Source organism: Manacus candei, unplaced genomic scaffold, assembly GCF_025592945.1.
Source record: "Manacus candei isolate 608988 ecotype Guabito, Panama unplaced genomic scaffold, ASM2559294v1 h1tg000165l, whole genome shotgun sequence".
Taxonomy (NCBI): domain Eukaryota; kingdom Metazoa; phylum Chordata; class Aves; order Passeriformes; family Pipridae; genus Manacus; species Manacus candei.
Window position 1 is genome coordinate 1 of NW_026138213.1, and position 20097 is coordinate 20097.

Genomic DNA, 20097 nt, shown 5'->3' on the forward strand with positions numbered 1-20097 from the left:
ATAAACATATACTTCCAGATAAATATAAATATATGTTATAAATTTTATCTATTAAATATAAGATATATAAAAAATGTATTATATATTTCTATAATCTATTTATATGTAAATATAAACAGATTTTATACATTATATATTCATATAAACATATCTTTCCATATAAATACAAGTATATATTATACATTATTAATTTTATCTATTAAATATAAAATATATAAAAATATATTATCTTTTTCTATAAATATATATTTATATGTAAATATAAATATATTTTATACATTATATTATATTATATATTTATATAAACATATACTTCCATATAAATATAAATATATATTATACATTATACATTTTATGTATTCAATATAAAATATTGAAATATTATCTATTAAATATAAAATACATAAAAATGTATTATATCTTTTTCTATAAATATATATTTACATGTAAATATGTTATACATAATATTATATATTTATATAAACATATATTTCCATATAAATATAAATATATACTATACATTACAAAGTTTATATATTAAATACAAAATACAAATATAACATATTTATATAAATATATGATATATATAAAATATATATCACATATTTATATATCATATATAAATATATGATATATAAAATATATATCACGTATTTATATATCATATATAAATATATGATATATAAAATATATCATATTTATAATAATAAATGCATAATAATATATAAATTTTATAATGTATAATATATATTTATATTTGTCTGGAAATAGATGTTTATATAAATATAGCATATAACATTTTTATATTTACATATAAATAGATACTTATAGAAAAAGATAGAATACATTTTTATACATTTTTTATTTAATAGATAAAATTTATAATATTGTATATTATATTTATAATATTGTATTATTATAATATATATATGATATATAAATATATTTTATATATTATAATTTAGATATATTTTAAATATAAAATATATATTTTAGACTTTATATGTATTTTTTAATAATAGGACATGAACAGAAAATTTGTGATTGCATGAACCACATAAAAATAGTATTTTTTTTAAACTTCCACAAGAGAAATAGTAACAATAAAATGAAAATAAAAAGGAGGGGAATGGGAATAATCCCAGTTGTCAGCCCAGAAAATGACATTTCTAGGAAAGAAAGGAACCTGGGCTCCCTTGTTCTTCCAGTCCAATTACCTGGAGAAGGACCTGCTGGGTCTCCTCGATTAACAAATGACAGATTTGGGTTGTTATTTTCCAGCTCTGCTCTTGGTTTCTGGCTGAAATGACGTCCCCAAGCAGTGTCCTCCTCCAGCAGGCACTGAAACACAGGGTTGGAACTCAAATGGTGGAACCACAACCTTGGAACCCAAATGTTTGAGCCACAATGTTTCAACCCAAATGTCTGAATCAAAATGTTTGAACCAAAATGTTTGAACCCAAATGGTTGAACCCAAATATTTGAACCATAACGTTGGAAGCCAAATGTTTGAGTCAAAAGGTTTCAACCCAAATATTTCAACTCAAATGTTTCAACCCAAACCCAAATGTTTCAACCCAAATGTTTCAACCCAAATGTTTCAACCCAAATGTTTCAACCCAAATGTTTCAACCCAAATGTTTGTTTCAACCCAAATGTTTGTTTCAACCCAAATGTTTGTTTCAACCCAAATGTTTGTTTCAACCCAAATGTTTGTTTCAACCCAAATGTTTGTTTCAACCCAAATGTTTGTTTCAACCCAAATGTTTGTTTCAACCCAAATGTTTCAGCCCCAATGTTTCAACAAAAATGTTGGAACTCAAATATTTGAGCCACAATGTTGGAACCCAAATGTCTGAATCAAATTTGAATCACAATGTTTGTTTGAACCAAAATGTTTCAACCAAAATGTTTCAACCAAAATGTTTCAACCAAAATGTTTCAGCCCAAAATGTTTCAGCCCAAAATGTTTCAACAAAAATGTTTCAACAAAAATGTTTCAACAAAAATGTTTCAACCCAAATTGTTTCAACCCCAAAGTTTCAACCAAAAATATTTCAACCAAAAATGTTTCAGCCCAAAATGTTTCAACCAAAAATGTTTCAACCAAAAATGTTTCAACCAAAAATGTTTCAACCAAAAATGTTTCAACCAAAAATGTTTCAACCAAAAATGTTTCAACCAAAAATGTTTCAATCCAAACGTTTCAACCAAAAATGTTTCAATCCAAACGTTTCAACAAAAATGTTTCAATCCAAACGTTTCAACAAAAATGTTTCAACCCCAAAGTTTCAGCCCAAAATGTTTCAGCCCAAAATGTTTCAGCCCAAAATGTTTCAGCCCAAAATGTTTCAGCCCAAAATGTTTCAGCCCAAAATGTTTCAGCCCAAAATGTTTCAGCCCAAAATGTTTCAGCCCAAAATGTTTCAGCCCAAAATGTTTCAGCCCAAAATGTTTCAGCCCAAAATGTTTCAGCCCAAAATGTTTCAGCCCAAAATGTTTCAGCCCAAAATGTTTCAGCCCAAAATGTTTCAGCCCAAAATGTTTCAGCCCAAAATGTTTCAGCCCAAAATGTTTCAGCCCAAAATGTTTCAGCCCAAAATGTTTCAGCCCAAAATGTTTCAGCCCAAAATGTTTCAGCCCAAAATGTTTCAGCCCAAAATGTTTCAGCCCAAAATGTTTCAGCCCAAAATGTTTCAGCCCAAAATGTTTCAGCCCAAAATGTTTCAGCCCAAAATGTTTCAGCCCAAAATGTTTCAGCCCAAAATGTTTCAGCCCAAAATGTTTCAGCCCAAAATGTTTCAGCCCAAAATGTTTCAGCCCAAAATGTTTCAGCCCAAAATGTTTCAGCCCAAAATGTTTCAACCCAAAATGTTTCAACCCAAAATGTTTCAACCCAAATGTTTCAGCCCAAATCTTTCAACCCAAAATGTTTCAACCCAAATGTTTCAGCCCAAAATGTTTCAACCCAAATGTTTCAACCCAAATGTTTCAACAAAAAATGTTTCAACAAAAAATGTTTCAACAAAAAAATGTTTCAACAAAAAATGTTTCAACAAAAAATGTTTCAACCCAAAATGTTTCAACAAAAATGTTTCAACCCAAAATGTTTCAACAAAAATGTTTCAACTCAAAATGTTTCAGCCCAAAATGTTTCAGCCCAAAATGTTTGTTTCAACCCAAATGTTTCAACCCAAATATTTTAACCCCAAAGTTTCAACCCAAAATGTTTCAACAAAAATGTTTCAACTCAAATGTTTCAACAAAAATCTTTCAACCCAAATCTTTCAGCCCAGATGTTTCAACCCAAATGCTGAATCAAAATGTTTGAACCACAATGTATGAATCCCAATGTTTGAACCACAATGTATGAATCCCAATGTTTGAACCAAAATGTTTCAACCAAAACGTTTGAACCCAAACGTTTGAACCCCACACAGGGATTTGCTGCAATTCCCAGCTCAGGGATAAAACATGTGCTTCTCCTCAACTTCCCCTCACCTGGGCCTGTAACCACAGGGATTTATTTTTAGTTCTTACATCAACTTATTCCACTCAGCAATGAAGCTTCAAAGCATAAACAGCTCAGAACAACAGACCTGGTTTTAATTATTTACTGTTCCAAGCAATGCCCAGGTAAGCATTTTCCATCCCTGCTGTCTGAGGCAGATTTGCCATTTGGAATAAATGATCAAACTGCCCTGACAGTCACTGCAGATGGATTTCAGTCATTTATTAGCCCCAGAATTTCAACAGCAGCCCGTGGAACACATGAATCAAAGAAATCATTTAAAATTGCATCAAACCGACAGGAAAAAGGCCTGGAGACTGAACCTTACAGGAATATCTTGAAATAGAAAAGGAAAACAATGGGGTGGAGTTATTAATACAAGAAAGCAAAAGACCAAAGCAGAAGAGGCAATGATTTTACAGTTTGTGGTGTTCTCTGCCTTTCTTCTTTTCACTTCTCACCTGGAGTCAATGAGAGACAACACAGGAGATCCAATCCCATTGTCCCAGGATTCCCACCCAGTCAGCAAAGAGCAAATAGTGAAGGGTTCAGAAAACATTGAAGGGGCTGGAAAATGTGAAGGGGCTGGAGAACATGTCCTGTGAGGAGCAGCTGAGGGAGCTGGGGGGGTTTATCTGGAGAAGAGGAGGCTCAGGGGGGACCTCATTGCTCTCCCCAACTCCCTGACAGGAGGGGGCAGGGAGGGGGGTCGGGCTCTGCTGCCATTCCCAAGGGAAAGGAGGAGAGGGAATGGCCTCAAACTGCGCCAGGGCAGGGTCAGATGAGAGATCAGAAACAATTTTTCCCTGCCAGAGTGTTCAGGCCTTGGAATAAGTGTCCCAGGGAGGTGGTGGAGTCCCTGTGTCTGGGAGTGTCCCAGAGATGTCTGGATGTGGCCCTTGGGGACATGGATTGGGGGTGATTGTGGTGCTGGGTGAGGGTGGCACTGGGTGATCCTGGAGGCCTCTCCCAACCCTGGTGATTCTGTGAAACAGAAGAAAATGGCACAAGGACTAAACACTCTGAGTGCTAAAACTTACAATTCATCTGCTCCAAGGCTTAACAACTTGAGGGCTGTGAGGAGTCTCCAAGATGGTCCATCCCAACCAAAGGTCAGGTTTCTAAAAAGTCCAAAGTGATAAGAAAGTATAAGTGAGCTTTTACAGTGTGACAGTTTTCTTCCTGACAAGGGGAGATCTCAAGCTTTGATACTGGTGTTTACAACTTCCACATCCTCTCACAAGCATATTAGTTTGTTAAAAAAAAAATTAATTTTCGCAGGATTTTGATACTAGAAGCAAAATTTGCCTCCCAGAAAATACTGAAAAGAAAGCTCATCAGGAAACAAAGAACTCCAGATACCTACTCTAGGAAATCATGATCCTTTAGAATGGACAGTTTTGCCTTTCTCTGCTTGTCCAGTGGGGGAAGATATTTGAGGAGAGTATCTGCATAAAAATACATTTTAGATATTTAGAGAAATGTCACATAGAATAAAGCACAATCATCAATTCTGAAATAACACTGCAACCATATTTTTCAAGGTTGAAAGGAAGAAACAAACAAAAAAACCTGCTACAATTTAGTGAAATTTCACAGAACAAAAGTGCTTTTTGTGTCCTTAAAGCAAAAATCCTGACTCAAACTGAAGTTCTGAACCACCCTCAGCAACTTCAGTTTGTGAGGATCAGGACTTCAATCCTCAAGTCAATGGTAAAACCTTAGACATCCAGTTGGAATTTCTACATAGATTCTGCTAGGAATCACAACTTTGTAAAAGAAAATGTTCACAAAGAGCATTTTCAATTTTAAAACTCCAATCCTTAATTTCTATGCAGAGGTATCACAGCCTATTCCACTACTTGGAAGTGCTTTCAGTGACAGTTTATAAATCCAACCTGATGAGACATAAACACTGCTGTGAGGGTTATCCATGGCAACAAATCCATATTCCAGGAGCAGCCTCTGATTGTCATGAGGTCCATAGCAGATAAAAACTTCTCCATATTTCTTGCACTGGGAATTTGCCCAAATTTCATAGCTCCTTGTCTGCTCATTAAATGCAGCCTTTACCTAGGTGGAGTTAAAAAAGAAAAGGTTTTGCTCTTGGCAGGGTGAAAAAAGGAACCAAACCTCGAATATTAAGATCCAAAAGTAGTGAACATTTCTCTAACACTGGAAGAAAAGTGTTTCAGAGCTCTGAGAAGGCAGCCCATGAGTGTGAAGAACTAAGATCAAAGCCCTGGCCTGCAGCATGTGCCACCCACTGGGCAGATTTATTAGAGAGGCTCCAAATCTACAAATAAAGATGGTTTCGTGCAGAGTTGGCCCTTCCTGTGCTGTCCCAGCTCTGTGTTGGCTCTCAGTCCCTGACAGAAGGTGGAACTGCTCTCCACACTTCCCTAAGGCTGCTCAGAAGCTTCAGGGAGAGGTGAAGTAACACAGAGACTGTGTAACTTGGAATCTGTGGCAGGAGCTGAGCCTTTTAGGGAAGCAGAGCAGGGTTATGTCTACAAATGGCCCTTCCCAAAAGCTCCCCTGGGTGCAAATCTCACCCAGGGGCTCTCCCTGTTGCTGCATGAACTGAATTTGAATTGTGGAATCCCAGAATCCCAGAATGGTTTGGGTTGGAAGAGACCTCAGAGATCATCCAGTGCCACCCCCTGCCATGGGCAGGGACACCTTCCACCAGCCCAGGTTGCTCCAAGCCCCATCCAGCCTGGCCTTGGACACTTCCAGGGATCCAGGGGCAGCCACAGCTTCTCTGGGAATTCTATCCCAGTCCCTCCCCACCCTCCCAGGGAAGAATTCCTTCCCAATATCCCATCTAACCCTGCCCTCTGGCAGTTTGAAGCCTTTGCCCCTTGTCCTGTCACTCCAGTTCCTGGTGATCTTTACCACAATTATCTTTATTCAACTGCCTTGGGCTGAAGAACAAACTCCAGTGTATTTATGACCCATGAGTCCTCACCCTTTACATGCTCCCAAACTGACATCTTTCCCACTGGGAGATCCTTCCCTGACCTCCACACCCTCCTAATCCATCCCACAAATGCCTGTTGTATTGAGACAGTGCATTTGCAAATAAAGAAATCAAGTGATCTATTTTTAGTGTCTCACCTGAACATTTGGACTGTGGTTTAGCAGATCTAAATACGGTGCCAGTGCATAAACATCTGGCTCCAGAGAAAACCATTCCCTCTGTGGATGTTTCATGTATATTGTCCTGGTATTAATAGTGCACCAAGCCCACTCCAAAGCACTGTAGGTAAAAATAGTTCCTGTGTCCTCAGCAAACAAAGGCTGCAGGGAAGAGAAAAAAGCCTTGGAAGACAAATACAGCTCGTGGATGGTTGTTCTCTGCTCCTGAGCCTTCTTTCTTAAAGGTTCTGGAAGAAGGGTCACTACATCATGTTCCCAACAACCAGGGCAAGTGTAAGTCTTGGGGAGAACATCCAGGTATGGCTTCCAGGGGGATTTCTGCCCAGCATGTCTCTCTGCTATTAAAAACGTGCACAGTGCCATCAAAGGGGATACAGGAGGCTTCCAGCTATCAGAAAAGAAAGGAAAAATAAAAATACCAACCCAGCAGATACTCAGAGGTGAGATGGGAATTGGGTGTTTTATCTCTCCAAGGGTTCTTTTAGATGTCATGAAAAGCTTCTATTTTAAACTGCTTTGTAGTTCATCTCCAAGCCCTTTGGATGGTTTCAAAGGGGGCAATAAAAGCTGGTTTGGAATAACAACTTCAGGTTCACCCCTTGGGTTGGTTTTTTTTTGGGGGTGGAGTGGGGTTTTTTAGGATATATAAGGACTCAATGTCCAGCATAGGACTTTGTTCTGAATTTTCTAAAAGGTCATGTTCATGTGACTGCTCTGCAACCCCTTTTTATCTTCCTTCTCCTATTGAAGCTTATTCACAAATTCCCAAGAAATCGTTCCTAAGTGACATTTAGGTCCAAGCTGGCTCTGAGGCAGGCCAAGTTCCAGTCTGTGCTTTAGTCTGCTGAGCTAAAAGGGGATGTTTTCAGCCCAAACCTTTCCTATCTGAGCATTCCACACTCATGAAAGGCCACAAGAAATAGTTACCACTCAGGGAATGCAGTTTAAAGCTCTCCCACCACTTCAGATAATTCATCTACTAATGAACAACCCACACTTCAGGTCAACTTGTCCATCAGGTGTCACTTTTCACTCACTTCTTAATGTATCCTCCCAGGCAGCTCCTAAGGACAGTGCTTGTGGTGAGTAAACACTTCTCAGGCAGTGAAATAATGAGATCCCCTGCCTTTGAGGGAAGGGAAAAAACAATAATAACACACAAAGAACAGTAGAAGTCAAGTGTAGGTGACTCATTTCATACTCCCACGGGAACTGGGAGGGTTTGGAGAGTCCCAGCCCAGGGAAGGAGGACAATTGCAGCCAGTACAAACCATCACTGTTCACAGAAAGTCTGTGCCTGGCCCCTCCCTTTCTTTGCACTGAGATATATTCTAGATCAGGTCTCACAAACAGCTGAATTTCCACCAACAAGCAGCACGTGGCAGGGATATTTTAGGTCATGTCTGCCCTGACCTTGCTTGCCAGGCTGCTGGGGGTAAATCAGCTTTCATGCCTGGCTGGAGCCACGTGTGCCCATTGCTGCAGGGAGAGCACATGGATCCAGTCAGTGCTCTTCCCATTCAGCTCCTGATTTTTCCCTGTCTTGTTCCAGCCCAGTTGGATTCAGTGCTCTGCACCCACTGCAGGCTCCCAGCACTGGGGCAAACCTCTGGCTTCTGAGGTCTCCACCTGAGCCAGGATGAGAACACACACTGTCCTCTGCACGGGACTTTGCCACTGCATCTCCTTCCCACCCCTTGCTTTGCTCCCTGTTCTGCCAAAGATCCTGGCTCTGATTCACCATTATTTCCTTTACTATCCTCACACCACTTAGGAAACTTCTCCAACAAACCTATTTTCCAAGAGGCTTTTTCAGTCAGAGTTCCAATATCCACAGGGCAAGGAATTTTTTTCTGTTATTCCCCTTTCCTGCTGGGAATGCCTGAGAAATGATGTTCCTATTAATTAATCTACCAACACAGAAGCTTCAAAGTGAAGGTCAGAGGCCAGAAATTACATTCACAACAGAATTCCTTGTCTGGAATTCTAAGTTTTGCTTCTTGCAAAAACTCATTCCACCTCAAAAGAACCTGAGGAGATGCTGCAGTAGGACAAACATCACTGACCTGAAGAGCTTTTGTTGCCATCAGTCCTCTTCCTGTCTCTGAGGCAGGAACAAAGAGCACAAATAAATACATGTATACATGTGAAATCAGGAATCTGTGATCAGGTCAGCAAGGAAAAGTTCTACAAGAATAGACATTATCTCTTCCAAATCATAAAAGCCAGTGATGGGTTGTTCCATACATATATTTAATTTCTTTGTTCTCCAACTCTCTTTATTTCTCAGGATCCTCTCCCTGCATCCCCTGCAGCACTTGCTGTTCAGTTGTAGCCATTACTCAACTCCTTTTGCTCCCAGTTCTAGCAATTATTCCACTTGTTTTTCTCATTTTTTTTCTTCAAACATATCTATCATCACCAGCTGCAGTTCTTGGTTTCAGAGTTTCAACTGAACTTTATAATTTCCAGTCACAATATTTTTCTCTGATTCATTCTATTCTTTCTACTCTCTATTAATATTGCAAAAAATTTGGAAACATAACCTACTTAAAGAGAAAAAAATACAAGTATATACCTTTACTGTAAACATTACTAAGTGAATCCCAGCTCTAAAAGAATTTATGTGTATCACTAGATCTGCTGAACTTGCTTGAGGAAAAAAAAAAAGATGAACAAATGATAACAAGGTTAGGTTCCAATGCTGGAAACACAGAAACACTTCTTTAAAACTGTGCTACTAACACTTAAAATTTCAGCTTTTACCAGGAATTCATCATAGGTGTGCAACTTTTGTTTCTGTTAAATTGAGATTCATGTGCATTTGCCAAAAATCCTTAAAAGACTAACAGTAACTGGCTTTTTCCTGATGCCACCCAGGTGTAAAAAACTTACATCAGGAATCTACCGTTCTCAGAAGAATCAGAAATTTGTACCATCAATAAAAGAATTAAAACATTACCCCTGAACTCTGCTGGCCTTAAAGTACTGTCTTCAAATCCTCTGTCTTTTAGCCACTTCTTAAGTTTAATGTACTCCAGCTTGTGACTGCAGTTCACTAAAAATAAATTTAAAAAAAATTAATTCTATAAAAGGCTATAATATCCTGTTGGAAAAGAAAGGAAATAAAAAAATTTCACTGTATAGTCAGACAAGCAAATCTTAAGACATTTTAAAGCATAAAAAAATAGCGAGAAAGGCTGCCCTAGAACTAACCAACTAAATTTTGGGCCTCTGGTTACTGGGAGGTCTCAGAATTGTGTGAGTTATTCAGCATATTCAAGGAATTTAAGAATAATGTAGTACTTGTCAGGAGCCAGAAAAGAGAGCTCACAGTACTCACCATGCCGTGCTGGTGACTGCAAACTAATGCTACAATATTTGCATATTAAAAAAATGTAACATTTATTAATATCATTTTCAAAACACAGAGGTTTTTGCAAATCATAGAACGTCCTGAGTTGGAAGGAACACATCAGGACCATTGAGTTCAACTCCTGGCCCTGCCCAGGGCAATCCCAACAATCCTACCACGTGCCTGAGAGCAAAAAAACACAAAGGTGTTTGCAAATATAAACCATAGAAAGATACCTTGAAAAGCAATTGGTTTATTTTATTGTTTAACTTTCAGGGATAGTACCTCCATCCACAAAACTCTGCGAGTGTTTTCTTCTTCTCTTCCGGCCTGTCCGACCTCTGTTTTTCTTCATATCAAGCAACAGATTTTGCCTTATTTAGACAACCTGAATTCTAAAAAAAAAAAAAAAAAAAAAAAAAAAAAAAAAGTTACTTACAAATATTTAAAGTACTTTTCATTCCCTGTGAGGGTAGGGAGGGGCTGGGATAGAATTCCCAGAGAAGCTGTGGCTGCCCCTGGATCCCTGCAAGTGTCCAAGGCCAGGTTGGACGGGGCTTGGAGCAACCTGGGCTGGTGGAAGGTGTCCCTGCCCATGGCTGGGGGTGGCACTGCATCATCTTTCCCAGAATCCTGGAATATCCAGAGTTGGGAGGGATCTCCAAGGATCATCCACTCCAAGCCCTGGCCCTGTACAGACACCCCAACACTCCCCCCTGTCCCTCAGAGCATTGTCCAAACCCTCCTGGAGCTCTGGCAGCCTTGGGGCCCTGCCCACTGCCCTGGGGAGCCTGGGCAGTGCCCACCACCCTCTGGGGGAAGAACCTTTGCCCAATATCCTTCGCTTTGCCAAAAGCGCCCTGAACTGACCATCAGGAGCGCAGGTTTTCCCTGCAAGGAGGGAGGCCGGGCGGGGAACCGGGAGCACCCACAGGCGGTCGGGATCCTGGACAACACCACCCCATCGCATCCTACCCCTCGAACTGGGAAGCCTGGGCTAACACCACCTCCATTCCCGGCTCGGCAAGACCCCCCGGGACATGAAGGACGGGAGAGAAGGAAAACTCCAAGGCAACGCTGCGAGGGAACTTCCCAAGGGAAGCGACCGCTCCGGGACCGCCCCGTGCCCCGCGCACCCTCCATGGCAGACCCAACAGCACCCTCCCCTGGCAACCTAAACTGCCGCTCCCGAGCCCCTCCCGGGCTGGAATCGCTTCCCGGTGCTCCAAACCCACCTCCCGGGCAGGACACAGGCACCGACATCGCTCGGTTTCCCCTCACCGCGGGTTCATTCCCGCCCCGGAGGCGGGGCTGCTCCGCCATTTTAGGGGCGTTCGCATCTCCCTTCCCCGGTAGCGCGGTCGTCTGGTTTTTGGGGGGAACAGCGTGTGCTTTCCTCGCTGTGCGGAGCTGAGGAACGAGGGGGAAGGCACCTGCGGTGCTGGAGGTGGGTGAGGAGGTGCTGGAAGCCCCCCCCGGGTCCCTCAGACCGCGGTGCCCTGAGGGGGTCGGGGCTCATGGCGGCCTGGGCGTGCCCTGCCCCTCAGGGACCCGCTCCTGAGGGAGTGAGGGAAAAACGCGTTTGCCGTGAGGCGGGAAGGGGGCTCCTGGCTCTGGGAAGGCAGGAGATGGTTGGGGTGTCATCCAGGCGCGGGGTTAGTTACAGGCGAGGTGGGAAGAGAGGTGGGAATTATGTAAAAACAGCGTTTTAAACTTGCTTTCGTGCGGGAAACGCATCCTCTTTAAATGCGCCGTATCTGTTTGAGAAACAGCAAGTAGGCTTTCTGTCTAGAGGTGATGGTGTGTTCGACAATATAAACATTGTCAGCCTGTGCTCTGCCCTTTCCCGCTGAAAATCCTGTAATTGCTTCTCCCACCTGGCACTTGGAGATCAAGCTGCTCCTTCCTTATGGTTTTTTTTTTTTTTTTCATGATTTGGGTTGAAATGGACCTTAAAGCTTATCCCGTTCCTGCCATGGTCAGGGACACCTTCCACTAGACCAGGTTGCTCAGGTTTTGAGCCTGAGTTTTTCAGCTGAACCAGCTGAAATATTCCCAAAAGAAGGAAATGGGCTTTCTGTGAGGTGTAAGTGCGGAAGAGTTTACTCCCACAAAAGTTAATTCAGTACTAAAAATTAGTCGTTGACTTTCTTTGGTAAAGACCTTTCTTTCTTCTTTTTGCCCAGTCACTGCCTGGGTTTTCTTAAAGACTTTTAGCACTGGGTGGATATTTCTCTGTGGACACCTCAGGCTACTTTAGGAAGTTAGAGTCAGTAATGTAGCTTCACATAATTCAAGCTGGAATTTGAAATAGTATTTTAAAGAAAAAACAAAAAAAACACTAATTGGCTGGAAGAGTTGAGGATTCCACACCCCTGGTGTTGTTCAAGCCCAGGTTGGACGGGGCTTGGAGCAACCTGGTCTAGTGGAAGGTGTCCCTGCCCATGGTGGGGGGGTTGGATTAGATGATCGTTAAGGTTCCTTCCTACTTAAACTATTCCCTGACTTTAATTCCTTTTCAATATCCACCTTTGTCCTGTGGCCGGAACAGAGAGATTTCTCTGAACAACTTTTCCTGCATTCTGCAGGCCTTGCTTGCCATGACTTTGGAAGTGGCAAACGGTGTAATGTTTATACTTATAAGCTGTGTGAAAATATGCAGCGTTTATACTTGTTAGCCGTGTGTTTATAATTATAAGGTTTGAGAACATAGTATGTTTATAGTAAGAAAGCCTTGAGAAACTGGAGATAATGAAACACCTGCAGATCTCGAATAGAAAGAGCTTTGCATGCCAAGTATGATCTTGGGCCTCGTGGACAAAGAACCAGGTCCAATAAACTGAGAGGCGTGCACAGACTGAGCTATCCAATCACCCTGTTGTGAGCTTGTACCCGGAACAAACTGAACTGTGTAAAAGTTAACTGATTTAAATAATAAATTGGACATTGCTTTGTGTCTCTGTACCTCTCCATCAACACTGTCCATCTGAGTGAAGGTTTCTTTGCTGTTGGCAGCTGCTGTCACCTGGGCACACACCCGGGGAGGACCATGTCCAGCGTGCCGGTGGCTGTGGTGACGGGGTCCAACAAAGGCATTGGCTTGGCCATCGTGAGGGACCTGTGCAAGCAGTTCCAGGGGGATGTGTACCTGACAGCCCGGGACCCCGGCCGGGGGCAGGAGGCAGTGGCCAAGCTCCAGCAGGAAGGGCTCCGGGCCCTCTTCCACCAGCTGGACATCGATGACCTGCAGAGCATCAGAGCCCTCCGGGACTTCCTGAAGGAGAAATACGGAGGGCTGAACGTGCTGGTGAACAACGCGGGCATCGCCTTCAAAGGTAGGAGGGGCTCTGTCTGGGATAGTCCTGTCTGCTGCCAAGCTGTGTGGAGAGGATTGTGGATGCAGCTGGTATTTGTATGCCAGTGGCATGCTGCACTTTTGGCTGGGCAGGCTTCCTGTCTTGAGGACAATGTGAAGTGGGTCTTCTGGGATCTCTTGGGCTGACTGTGCCTGTGCATTTCTTCCTGGAGAGGGTGGTCAGGCCTTGGCAGGGGCTGCCCAGGGAGGTTTGGAGTCCCCTGGAGGTGTCCAAGGAAGGCCTGGATGTGGCACTCGGTGCTCTGGGCTGGGAGACAAGGTGGGGATGGGGCACAGGGTGGACTCCATGACCTTGGAAGTCTTTTCCAATCTCAGTGATTCTGTAAACATGCTTCCCTGGAGTGCTGTCACCCAGGGAGCATGGAAGCACTTTTGGCACACAGTGCATGTGAGTGGAGTTGGGATAATTGCCTCAATGCCCAGGAGCCTCACCAGGGCCATGGGAGCCCGTCCTGAGGGTGAATATCAGCCAGTGTTCCTTGGGGATCTGTGTTTTCTCTCTTCCACAAGCCTCATACTTTGTTCTGGGTGTTACCTCCTCAAGGTATCCAGCTGATAAAAAAGAAATTTTGGCCCTGGGTGGTTTCTGTTGTCTCTAACTTTCTCAGGCTATTCAGTTACCTGTAATCCAGTTAACCCAAACCTTGCTGTGCTGAGCAAGAGTGTAACCATTTCATCTCCCCGTGGAAGGAACACAGGGAAAATTAGGAAGCCACAGCAGTTTTAAGGTGGAAAAGTGCATTCTTCTTGTAAGTGTTTATAAAAGCAAGTCAAGATCGTGATAGATAAAGCAAATCACAAGCCTGACTACTTGTTCTAGGGAGAGGATTGTGCCCCTCTACCCCCTCAGGTGAGATTCCACCTGCAGAGCTGCTCCAGCCCTTGGGAACAGCCCAGCAAGGACATGGAGCTGCTGGAGAGAGGCCAGAGCAGGAACCAAGAGGATCCCAGGGCTGGAGCAGCTCTGCTGGGAGGAAAGGCTGGGAGAGCTGGGATTGTTCAGCCTGGAGAAGAGAAGCTTTGGGGTGACCTGGTTGTGGCCTTGCAGGGCCTGAAGGAGCTCCAAGAAATGTGGAGAGAGACTATTTCCAAGGGCTGGAATGACAGGACAAGGGGGAATGGCTTCAAAGTGACAGAGGACAGGGTTAGATGGGATATTAGGAAGACATCCTTCCTTGTGAGGGTGGGGAGGCCCTGGCCCAGGTTGCCCAGAGAAGCTGTGGCTGCCCCTGGATCCCTGGAAGTGTCCAAGGCCAGGTTGGATGTGTCTTGGAGCAACCTGGGCTGGTGGAAGGTGTCCCTGCCCATGGCAGGGGGTGGCACTGGATGATTAAGGTCCTTTCCAACCAAGACCATTCTGTGACCCTGTTTTCTGGTTGGTTTTGGTTGGTTTTAGTCTCTCTGCCTGTTTCAGTTAGGACAGGGAGCTGTTCAGGCCCAGCCTTGTGCTGACTCCTCTGCTCACAGTGTGGATTAAGGAGGCCTGTCAGGGAGTATGGATCAAACCTCACCTGCCCCTGAAGATGGAACTTCTCATGGAGTGGGAGTGCAGTGATGGTCTTCTAAAACCCACTCACTGTATGTTTTGCACGTTACCTTATAGAAAAATTGCTTGTGTTTGATCAGTTTAATGGGAGGCAGCTCTTAATATAATTCTGAGCTTCAGGGTGTGCTCAGGATAGAGAGGTATTAAAACATTGCAGCAGCAGTTAAAATATCAGTTCCAGGTGTTTAGCCCAGACTTTGTTCAAGCTGACACCAACTCTGACTCAGCAGTATGTCCCACAATTCAGAAATGTGATAAAGGAGCCTCTTGTGGTTGTTGCTGAGTATCTAACACAAAGCTTAGAGGGTGTAACATCTCTGTAAGAACTTGCTGTGATGCTGATCCCGTATTTTTGTTTTAATTCTTCCTCCCAAGGTTATTGTTTCTACCCAAACCTGCTTCTTGCCTCACCAAATTCCTGCTGCCATCCCAGGATTTATGCTTTCCCTTCTTTCTTGTGCTGGTGCAGTCTGTCAGTGGTTAGATTTGCTGTTAAATTTTATCATTCTGGTTTTGTGCTGCACCCCAGATTGTCCAGCAAAAACTGTTCCTGGATGAAATGCTTGTGGAGCTGTGGGTCCTATTCTGGATGAGCCTCTCTGAGAACAGTTATAAATTCTGTTAAATCAAGCAAGGGTAGGATGTTACAGTATATCCAAGTGGGTTTGGCAGTGTAAGGAAGTTCCTCTCTCCAAGGAGGGGAGGGTATGGAAGCAAAAGTTTGGAGTTGTGTAGGTTTTTAGCTCTCCCACTGCCATAACTCTTTGCCATAGGTCAGGCAGCTCCTTTTCCTGCCTGCTAATTCCCACTCTTTCCCATGTGTTAGCACAGATCTGTCACTTCAGGGGGTGATTTATGTGATTTATGACACAAGTACTGCTCAGTTTTGGGGGTGGCTGGGGGTTTTTTGGCAGTTTCTATATTCAGGCTGCACCAAATCCTACAGTGTTGGTGACTTCAAGCCCCAGCTGAGAACCTGGGTGTGGGTAGGTCCTGGCAGATCACTGGGCAGGTTGGGCAGCACATCCCAGGAAAGCAGTTTTTTCCATGGCTTTTCCATATAAAAGACAGAAAGACCAAACAACCTGGGGGGTGGCAAATGACCCTGCAGAGGGAACACAACTGGCTCTCCAGTTTGGGGTAAAGCCAAAACCTTCAGCTAAGAAGAGGTGAAAAACATAATTAACTCATTAATACAATATTGCAGAGCCAGGTCTTCTCATTAATGTCAATTATGTTGCTTTTCTTATAGATTTTAATTGATCATATGCCCGTTTTCTAATTAGTGGGGAAAAAAATAAGCTACACTTTTGAGGTTTGGTAGTTTAAAAAATAACTAAGATAAACTTTTGGGGGTTGGTAACTTCTATTCAACCAGTACAATTCTGATTTTTGGTTGGTTTTTTTTTTTCTCCTCTTTCCCACCTGCCATGAAAAGTTCAGGACAAGACTCCATTTGCAGTCCAAGCTGAGGTCACACTGAAGACAAACTTTTTTGGAACCAAGAATGTTTGCACAGAATTGTTGCCTCTTATGAAGCCCTATGGTAAGTGAAACAGAAATAGTTTTGTATGAATTTTGAGCCTTATTAAATGGGAAAATCCTCTCCAGTGTCAGACACTGCCGCATAGCAAGAGGGGCTGTGCTGTAGGTAAGGACAGATGGGCTTTCTTGACCCCAAAAAGGGCCTTTCTTGACCCCAAAAAGGGCCTTTCTTGACCCCAAAAAGGGCCTTTCTTGACCCCAAAAAGGGCCTTTCTTGACCCCAAAAATGTCTCTGCTGTGTATATTTAAATCTGCCTTCAAGCTGGTTGCGTTCTTGTTGTGGATTGAAGTGAAGCCCTAGAGAACTTCCTCACGTTCTGTCCATGATCTTTGCCTCTATAAATTGTCCTTGCTTCAGAAGGGACATTTTGATGACAGAACTGGGATAGGGATGTACCTAAAACCAGCCTTTCAGCTGAGTTTGATGTGGTGCTGAGATGTGTTTGCTGCTATAAATGAACTACAGTTTATACTAACATTTAAACACATCCAGGTTTTTAAGAGAAGTCAAGCAGATGAAAGAGAATTTGGGAATTTTTAGTTCCTGGTGGAGAAGAAGAAGACAGAATAAATGAATTTTGGGGGCCAGCTAGGCAAAGAGTAAACAGTGCCAAAATTACAACTTATACTCTTAAACTAAGGGTGAAGGATGAGTGTGTTAATAAAATCATTAACAGAAAGGATTAATTTCTGTGCCTTGTAAGGTTAAATCCCCATGTTCATCACCTGAATGGCTGGAAAGTCTCAAGAAAGAGGGAAAACACTGCAAGACATTGTTGGAGACAATGAATGATTTACTGATTAACTGCCTCACTCCTCTGTACTGAAGTGCTGGGAGATGAACACTGCAGGTTTTTGTGCTGGGATTAGGAAATCTTCAGGTATTCTTAGCAGTGTGAAAATACCTACAGATTGTAAGAGGTTGTTTCCTGGAGGTTTATGTGACATTTGATAGAGAGCTTTTGCAGGTGCACAGCTTAAATTACCTCTGGAACAGGATTTTTCTAGAAGTGTGTGACTTGGAGTTAACTCTGATCTTCCCAGAGTTCTGAAAAAACAACTGAGCACTCCAGGGAGATGCTGCTTGCTACCTTTCTTTATTCCAAACTTACTAAATAAGGATCTTTCCCTGCTGGCAACATGCATGTATTGTGATGCTGATCTGCTCAGGGCCATAGAAAAGGGCTGTTTTGGAGCTAGAAGTCTGGGAAGGACAAGTATAAAGTGCAAACTGTTCTGAAATGCATCCAGGAACAGATGTTGAGGGTTTAATTAAATCACCTCTGGAACGGGATTTCCTAGAAATGTGTGACACGTGGAGTTAACTCTGATCTTCCCAGAGTTCTGCAAAATAGCCCACACGAAATATTTGAGCAGTAGAGCAGCCCCACCTCAGTGCTGGGCTTAAGAAGTGTCAAAATAATCAGGTTTTTTTGCCTTTTGCAGGCCGGGTGGTGAATGTATCCAGCATGGTGAGCTGCTCGGCCCTGGGCCGCTGCAGCCCAGAACTGCAGCAGAAATTCCGCAGTGACACCATCACAGAGGAGGAGTTGGTGCAGCTCATGAACAAATTCGTGGAGGACACCAGGAAAGGTGTGCACGACAAAGAGGGTTGGCCAAACACCGCCTATGGCGTGTCCAAAATCGGGGTCACCGTCCTGTCCAGGATCCAAGCCCGGCTGTTAAACCAAAACAGGAAAGGGGAGCACATCCTGCTCAATGCCTGCTGCCCTGGCTGGGTGAGGACAGACATGGCAGGTCCCCAGGCCACCAAATCCCCCGAGGAAGGGGCTGAGACCCCAGTTTATTTGGCCCTTTTGCCTTCAGATGCTGATGCTCCTCACGGGCAGTTTGTGAGCGAGAAAACTGTCCGCCCCTGGTGAGCTGAGCAGAGTGGGAATGGGAAGGTGCCTGACCTTGTGTACCTGATTTCACTCTTCATTATGTCATTGCCAGCCCTTTTCCCACAGGAGACATGGAGCTGGGGTGAGGAAGTAGGTGCCTTATTATTTCTGAGCACAGCAGATCTTTGGGAGGTCCAGAGCTGCTTCTTGAGGCTCTTTCTTAAGGACAGTGAGTTGTTTTAGGGCTTCAGGGTGAGCAGTTTTGGGGGGAGACTCATAAGACCAGAACAGAATCACTGCTGTGTAGAGACATTCCTTACTTTCAGAAGAAAATTAAATTAGGGGAAAATAAAAATAGCAAGGATGTACCATTAATAGAAACATGTAATCAGTTGTTTTTATTAATAATGCCAAGAAATAATTACTTACTGATTTGTGTTCATGCAACTGGCTTTTTCTGGTACTAAGAATTTCTGAAGTTTGAAAATGCATTTTGATTTCCTGCAGCCAAGTTTGTGGCTGGAATGTGTGATTTCTGCACTACAGAAAGAGAAAATAAACCAGAGAACTGATAAATCAAACTCTCCCTCAGTTCATTTCTTGCACAGCCAGAAGTTTCTTTATTAAAAAGCTGAATTAAGTGCACTGGAGCAGGAGTGAAGGACATGGGAGATAAATAATATGTGTGGGCTTATGAATTGCTTATCAGCACAGAACAAAGTGTGATTAGGAGTTGGTCTTTTAAGGATCCAGGAGCCATTGTTTTTGTGAGGAATTGCCAAGTGAGTCATGGCCCAGAGCTCCTTGAAGACAAGGTCGAGTGCTGCTCCAAAAGTTCCCATGGAAATCTATTCTCTGGGAACAAAAAAAAAGAAAAAAAATCTCACAGGCCTTTGGTTTAAGGGCAACACTTACAAAATCCCTGTGCAAAGTTTTTGACTGAAAGATCCACAGTCTGTTGTGTAAATAGTATCTCCAGTGTTAAATACAAATTAAGTTTCTTAAGTATCCACCGGGATCTGTAAAGTTCCTTCTTGATGTGGTTTGTTGGTTTGTTTTGTTGGGTTTTTTTTAACATTCAAGCCAAATTATGGGCTTGAAAGTTTTTTTACAAAAGGTGTAAAATTCAACCTGGAGAGTTTTGTGAAGTTGTAAAACTTCATGTAAAACTCAGCCTGGAGAAGAGAAGGCTCCAGGAGGAACTTACAGCTGCTTTTCAGGGCCTAAAGGGGCTCCAGGAGAGCTGGAGAGGGACTGGGAACAAGGGATGGAGTGACAAGACAAGGGGGAATGGCTTCAAACTGCCAGAGGGCAGGGTTAGAGGGATATTGGGAAGGAATTCTTCCCTGTGAAGGTGGGGAGGGGCTGGGATAGAATTCCCAGAGAAGCTGTGGCTGCCCCTGGATCCCTGGAAGTGTCCAAGGCCAGGTTGGATAAACTTGGAGCAACCTGTGCTGGTGGAAGGTGTCCCTGCCCATGGCAGGGGGTGGCACTGGATGAGCTTTAATGTCCCTTCCAACCCCAAACCATTCCATGATGATTTCATGTATTTGAAATTAAGCTCTTTCACAGTGTTTGCTGTTTGTTAAACCCACCTATTCTGTGTCAGGGTGAGGACACAAAGTGGAAGGTTTGGGCTGGATTGTCGCTGCCAGCAATGTCATTTCTCATGCTCATATTGATTATAATACATTTTTTGGTGGAATGAATAGGAAGCAGGACAGAGGACAGATGTTCTCCCAACCTTTGCAGCTGTGC

General features: G+C 42.9%; 2 protein-coding genes across 8 annotated transcripts; one reads left to right on the forward strand and one right to left on the reverse strand.

The window, feature by feature from the left end:
- Nucleotides 1-1046: 1046 nt before the first annotated feature.
- Nucleotides 1047-11387, reverse strand: SETD4 (SET domain containing 4). Of its 7 annotated transcripts, none has more exons than XM_051773055.1 (10): nucleotides 11264-11387; nucleotides 10314-10423; nucleotides 9636-9731; nucleotides 8740-8777; nucleotides 7711-7799; nucleotides 6632-7061; nucleotides 5410-5584; nucleotides 4878-4959; nucleotides 4552-4632; nucleotides 1047-1341 (listed from the first exon to the last, which is right to left on the reverse strand). In XM_051773055.1, exons 2-10 carry the CDS (start codon nucleotides 10381-10383, stop codon nucleotides 1170-1172), a joined length of 1233 nt encoding a protein of 410 aa, XP_051629015.1. In that variant the 5' UTR covers nucleotides 10384-10423; nucleotides 11264-11387; the 3' UTR covers nucleotides 1047-1169. The 7 variants fall into 7 exon arrangements, with proteins under 7 accessions (XP_051629015.1, XP_051629021.1, XP_051629016.1 ...); XM_051773061.1 differs by having other exon boundaries at nucleotides 10314-10416; nucleotides 11264-11321; XM_051773056.1 differs by lacking the exon at nucleotides 11264-11387 and adding an exon at nucleotides 11036-11159.
- On the forward strand, nucleotides 11326-18920 carry LOC127463522 (carbonyl reductase [NADPH] 1-like). Its single transcript, XM_051773064.1, has 4 exons — nucleotides 11326-11475; nucleotides 13044-13363; nucleotides 16389-16496; nucleotides 17942-18920. Exons 2-4 carry the CDS (start codon nucleotides 13078-13080, stop codon nucleotides 18376-18378), a joined length of 831 nt encoding a protein of 276 aa, XP_051629024.1. The 5' UTR covers nucleotides 11326-11475; nucleotides 13044-13077; the 3' UTR covers nucleotides 18379-18920.
- The last annotated feature ends 1177 nt before the right edge of the window (nucleotides 18921-20097 follow it).

Coding starts and splice junctions, on each gene's coding strand:
- SETD4 (XM_051773055.1), bottom strand. CDS start 10,383: ATGAAGAAAAACAGAGGTCGGACAGGCCGGAAGAGAAGAAGAAAACAC. Junction 7,062..7,710: donor CTGGGAGGATACATTAAGAA/GTGAGTGAAAAG, acceptor CTTTTCTGATAG/CTGGAAGCCTCCTGTATCCC. Junction 5,585..6,631: donor ACCACAGTCCAAATGTTCAG/GTGAGACACTAA, acceptor AACTCCACCTAG/GTAAAGGCTGCATTTAATGA.
- LOC127463522 (XM_051773064.1), top strand. CDS start 13,078: ATGTCCAGCGTGCCGGTGGCTGTGGTGACGGGGTCCAACAAAGGCATT. Junction 13,364..16,388: donor CGCGGGCATCGCCTTCAAAG/GTAGGAGGGGCT, acceptor TGCCATGAAAAG/TTCAGGACAAGACTCCATTT. Junction 16,497..17,941: donor GCCTCTTATGAAGCCCTATG/GTAAGTGAAACA, acceptor TGCCTTTTGCAG/GCCGGGTGGTGAATGTATCC.